Raw genomic sequence first — 6,006 nt, forward strand, 5'->3', positions numbered from 1 at the left:
GCTTGCTCCAGCTGCTTTACCCCTCTGCTGTCAGCCTCCTACCCCTGCTCCCACTCTGCTGAATCTAAAGTGGCTGGATTAGGAGTGGGTGGTCTTTTGCTCCATCTCTCCTGCCGTGGGTGCTCTGAGCCACTCATTTACACTTGGCATAGACCATCCAGTGGGAAAGCAACATACGATGTACGTACTCCCGCCTCTGGCAGGACACTGACCATTCCTTGTGAAGGGGAGCCCAGCAAGCCAGGCACCTGGCTTTGGCAGGTCACATCTGAGACAGAGCCTGAACAGTGAAGAGTCTGCAGGGCCAGTGACTGATGCTCGGTGCACGAGCCTAGCTGTCACTTGGGCTGGTTCTTGCAAAACTGCCAGACCAAAAACACACGGAGAGGACTTCAGCTGGCAGCTGGGGTTATCATGGTGAGCAATTCTGTCACACATGGCACTCTCAGTAGCTAAAGGAAAGTGGTGATGGGGACAACATGTAGGAGTGTATTAATGACATGTAGAAGACTCGGGGTCCTCTGGCAGAGCAAGACTAAAGCAGTGGGTCCAACCTGACTCAGAGAGGCAACCACTCCAGAGTTTAGATCCTAAGCATAGGATCACAGGATAATTGGATTGGAAGGCACTTCCTGAAGTGCAAACTCCAGTTCAAAGCAGTCAGCCATAAGGTTAGATCAGATTACTCAGGGCTTTATCCAGTCTGGTCTTGAAAACCTCAAAGAATGGATACTGAACAACCTCCCTGGGAATCCCCTTACAGCACTTGACAGTTCTCACAGTTACAAAGTTTTTACTGACACTTAGTGTGAGAAACTCTAGTTTCTCTTCTCTCACACCCCAAAAGTACTATTAGTTTTTAATGTCTTGGAATGTTCTCCCACCATTTTACATCACATTCACAAAACATGTTTGCTGCAGGCTTCTGTGCAAAGGCATGAGAGAAATCAGAGAAATCACTGGGAAAAAAGAGACAGCAATCTTGAGCGTAACAGGCTTGAGCTTTCTATTAATTTAAATCCATTCAAGGAATTAAGAGAAACCTTGCCACACTAATCAGAACAGCCAGTGTGAAGAGATGTCTAAGCTGTAGTCAAAGGTCCACTTGCACTCAGACACCTATGCAGACCTGAAACCCTAAACTTGGCTCAGTTACTGACAACAATCAAGCTGATCTTTGGCATTCAGTTGGTTGGCACTCAAGCGTCTACAAGTTCCTAGCTGGATTTTACAGCCTTTACTGTCCAGCAACCTCAGTGGAAATTCTTCTCTACATTCCCTGAAACTGAGACTCAGCTGTGATGAGAGTTTCTAGGCAGCTTTCTAGAAACCATGATGGGTTATCACCAACACACAGACATGACTTGTAGCCATTACCAGAGGAAGAAGCCACCTGCAGTTCTCACTGAGTAATTGCTGTCATGCCATGTTACACAAAGCACATGCATGACATTGAGAAGTGACTTGAAGGTGATTGGATATCAGGTTAGCCTTTTAAGATCACTTTTCAGCTTTTTTCATACCTTAGGAAATAATAATGTGATCATTGCCGTTCTGTTGTCCTCTATAAAATTTAAAGATTGTCTATGACTGTACTTCAAATTATCACATATGGAGCTGCTCTGTTATGACCCTCTCAATTACTTTTCCCCAGGGAGAAATGACCAGAAAACTCATATTTAGGAAAGAAAATGTAAAGTTGCACATCACTAAACATGTGCAAACTATGACATCTAACTAGATCATAGTAAAACATCCCTGCGGGAGATGAAGAAATCATGTGGCTTGCTTAAAATTGGAATGGAAAAAGGCCTGGAGCAAGCTCAGGGCACAATCCTGCACTGGCCCTTGTGTGGTGAATAAACTAAATGTGACTGATTATGAGCTTTCTATCACTAATTAAAACCTCTTGAATTCTGAGTTCAAAATCTGCTCTACGCAAATTCCAAGGTAAAACCAATACAAGCATAGCATTCCTTTCTCTAGGACCTTCCTGGTCTTGGCAAGGCAATACAGTGCCTGTATACTGAACTAATCCTGCAAAAATCTAACCAGATACACTTGGAAGAGAGAACACAAAGCTCTGCTCACGCTAGGATGTTAGTTCCCAACCACATCCTACTGCTCAGACCTAGTACTTCAAAGCACTGATTTCCCAAAATACGTCTGAAGAATCCTTTCGATAACTCCAGGAAGGCTGGAGCCAAAAATCTAGGTTGCCAAGTAAGAATTGTTCTGAACAAAATTCCTTAGGTGGAGTAGTCCAAATAAAACCCAAGGATCCCGCCTTCACTAAATCCAGCCTCTAGGACTGACAAGAGAATAAGCCCCTTCTAAAGCAAAGCAATGGGAAAGTTTCACACGAAGCAGGCATCACGCACTATTACTACATTCATATCTGACTCCCACAGAGACCAGAATCTTACTTGTGCAATCCCCCCTTAGCCCACGCCTTCATTACACCAGGGCAAGAAAAACTCCTCAGTAAACTGTATAAATAGGTCCCTAAAGTTCACTGAGCTATCACCATCAAGAATGAACGTGTATCACACCAACCAAAAATCTCTACCGTATGAGAAGTCAAACATCTGTACCATTAAGGTCTGTATTGAAGGACTGCAATTTGCAAAGTGAATTTTCAGCTGTCATTATCTCATCGACACAGCATAGATGCTATTTTCTGATTTCATCTATGCCCACACAACTGTATGACACTTATAAATAAATATATAAACATACATATAATCTCATATGAGAATGTCACTTGCAACAGCTCAGTTATACCAGCGGTTTCTTTGTAACACAGATTCCAAGTCACAGATCATAAAAACGCTGCCATGCATAGGAACAAACACCTGTAGTTTGTACTACAGCTTAACCACATTTTGGAGTGGAGAGTGGATGTTACTAAATGCATGTCTGCTCTTTATTTCAACAGCATTGTGGGAAGAGAGACCAAGAATTACCGCTGCCAGTTCAGACACACATCAATAAAAGGTGTATCAATAATTACCCGGCTAACAGGACAACGATGTCCTCAGCAGTGTGGGTGTGTGCAGGATAAGGGCAAGGCAGGAGATGGAGGCAATACATGTCCTGATATGCTACAGAGACAGTGATCCAGGTGAGCTTGAAGAATCTCAAGGGAAATATTGCAATGATCTTTGCCATGTGGACACGTAAGAGATTTCTCTAGGTCATAAGGACATTTGAGACCGCTCAGAGACATAGGCTAGATACAGGAATTAATTCCCAAAGTAGAAACTGGATTCTGTAATTTAAAGTTTGCTGCTGCAGGAGTAGATGGTTCCCTGCAAGTGCTCACAAAGGGCTTTCCCACTGAGACAAGAAGTGTCACAGCACCAGGCTTCGACATAGTCCCTCGGATTTACTCTGGGGTGACACAGTCCCTCCATCTGGAGCAGTGGTGCAATTCTGATGTCCTCAGAGATCTCCTTTTCCCACAGATGCCCACGTACACTTGGGAGAGACAGAGTGGACCGGCTCGGGAGAGAGAGAGATGTACTGCCAAATGAAGTCTGTTTTGCTCTCAGAGATTCTTTTGGCATATTGAATTTTATATCCCCCTGTAACTGATAGAGCTGTACCTGTGGTTTGCACAGAAAAAAGAAAATTCCTGAAGGGAAGAAAGTGTGCCCAGGATGCTGTGTTTACCTGTAGATACCTGTGCTTAAAGATCAAGAGACCTCTCGGTATCTGCATGTGTGTAGGAGAGGAGAGCTGGGTTACATAGCCTGAAGGCTTGGGATCTTTTGGTTAAAAATGTGCATGGCGTGGCCCAGTGGAAGGATGCGATCCCTCCCCGTGTCCCCTCGCAATAGCTCTGCGAGAGGGAAGGGATTCAGTTTTGGTCGCTCTCCTCCATTGAAGTCTACGCAGGGGTAAGGGGGAGACAAGAAGACGTGCAGATCATGCAGCGTTCTGTATCCTCGGATAACAATAAACCCTTACCGAGCAAAGGAGGCAGCGCCGGCCGCCTGATCCCGCTTCGGGAGGCACGGCACGGCACGGCACGGCACGCCCCGCACCCACCCCCTTCTCCGGAGGCGCCGCACTGACCCACATGTTCGGCGACCTTTCGTCACGGGTGACACGGGCACACGACCCCCGGCCCCGGGCACGTCCCGCCGCCCCGCTGCCAGCACCTAGGCCAGCGGCTCCGCCACGGAGCCCCGCCACGCCACGGGAGAGCGAGGTGGGGAAGGGTCGCAGGCAGCTAATGGCGCTGCACGGGCAGCCGGGAGGGGGCTGCGAGGGGCGACCCGCCGCCCGCCCTGCCGGGGCTGCCGTGCCGCTCCCCGGGCGGGGGCCGCGGCTGCCCGAGCATCCTCTGGCGCCGTCCCCGCCAACGCCTTACCCACGGTGCGGGATCCGATGCAGCCCATCACTCCGGCGGGGCTCCGGGGAGAGGCGGCAGCCTCAGCAGCGAGTAGGCGGAGAAGGCGGGCAGCGGCGGAGGTCGGAAAGGAGCCGGTCCCTTCAGCGGGAAACGCCGGGCTGGCCCAGCGGGGAGCGGCGCGGGGTCATGGTCAGGTAGGAGCGCGGGGTGCCCCCGCCGGGGCGAGGCGGGGAGCCCGCGGGCCAGGCTGTCATCTGCCCCCGCCGCGCCTCCGCGCTTTGTTCCGCGCCCCGCGCGGCTCCCCGTGCGCTGCCGCGGCCCCGCCGGTGCCGCCGCCGAGCCCCCGCTGCCCGCCCGCCCCCCGCTGCCGGCTCCCCGACGGGGGGCGGGCTGAGATTGGGTAAACAGCTCGGCCGGCAGCGCCGCGCCGATTGGCTGCCGCCCTCCGCGGCCCGGGGAGGGGAGGCAGCGCCGGGCCGGCCGGGCCGCCCCTCTGCCCGCGGGGAGCGCGGGACGGGCCGGCGGCGGGGCGGAGAGGAGGGGCCCCGGCGGGCGGGCGGGCAGGACGGGACAGCGCGGGATGCGCTCGGAGCGGGGGGCGGCGCGGAGCCCCTCCCGCCCGCCGGGGGAGCGGGGCGGGGCGGGCACAGGTGAGCGGCGGGCGGTGCCGCAGGCCGGGAGCGGAGGGGGGAGGCGGGTGGGCAGCGGGCGCGTCCCCGTAAGAGTAAAGCGAGTGGGGAGGGGGGGAGGTGGGTGAGCGGCGGGTGCGTCTCCGTAAGGAGAAGCAGTAGCATCGAGGGGCTGATGACGGATGTATGGACGGATGGATAGATGGATGGATGGAAGGATGGATGGAAGGATGGATGGATGGAGGCGGGGCGGGCGCGGTTTCCCGGTAACTACACTTGCGGACCCGACTCAGTTACCGGCAGCCCCCCAGCGGCCGCGCCGCGCCTCCCCCGGGGCGCGCCCGGCGCGCTCCCGCGCGGCTGAGCCGGCCCGGCGCCGTGCCGGTGCGGTGCCGGTGCGGTGCCGGTGCGGTGCCGGTGCCGGTGCCGGTGCCGGTGCCGGTGCCGCCGCAGCCATGCCCGCGGCTACTGCGGGTGCTGCCGAGGGGCAGGCGGCCCGCGGAGCGGCCCCGGCAGCGATCCGGCGGGAGGACGGAGGTTCCCCGCGGTCCGATCCGCCCCCGGGGCTCCGGGCCGCAGGGATCAGGCGAGCGGCGCCGCCCGGCCTCTGCCCCTGGCACCGCATAACGGGGAAGGAAACAAACCAGCATTAAGGATGATCGCTGAGGCCTTTCCCACGTCCTCCCCGCTAACGTGGCAGTGAGGAGGGATCTCTGCAGATGGAGAAGGTGTGGATAGGTCAGCTCCCTTCACAGCCCAAATTCTTCTCACCTGATGGCACCAGCAACAGGCATTTGTGGCATTTGTGGCATGTGTCCTCCTGGCCTGCTTCCGCAGCACCACGGACTCTCCCCGGTCTACTTCTTCCACCTCCACTCCCTGAAATGCTCACAATTTCTCCCTGGCCCTTTGTGCCTCCTTTGCCCAAAAAAGCCTCTCTGATCTTGTCAGCATCCTTCCACCCATCTCTAGTAACGGCAAGTTGAATTTTGCTCATCCCATATGAGCCATTTTGAT

General features: G+C 54.3%; 1 protein-coding gene across 1 annotated transcript in view; it reads right to left on the bottom strand.

Annotated features, from left to right (window-relative positions):
- FAM131B (family with sequence similarity 131 member B) overlaps positions 1-4,671 on the bottom strand; it is a 29,517-nt gene extending 24,846 nt beyond the window's left edge. Inside the window, exon 1 of the mRNA XM_086882622.1 lies at positions 4,379-4,671. Within this exon, the coding sequence (XP_086738748.1) occupies positions 4,379-4,406 (28 nt within the window). The 5' untranslated portion in view covers positions 4,407-4,671. The remainder of the gene's footprint in view (positions 1-4,378) is intronic.
- Between the last annotated feature and the right edge of the window lie 1,335 nt (positions 4,672-6,006).

The sequence above is a fragment of the Cyanistes caeruleus genome, chromosome 3, assembly GCF_971803275.1.
Source record: "Cyanistes caeruleus chromosome 3, bCyaCae1.hap1.1, whole genome shotgun sequence".
NCBI lineage: Eukaryota > Metazoa > Chordata > Aves > Passeriformes > Paridae > Cyanistes > Cyanistes caeruleus.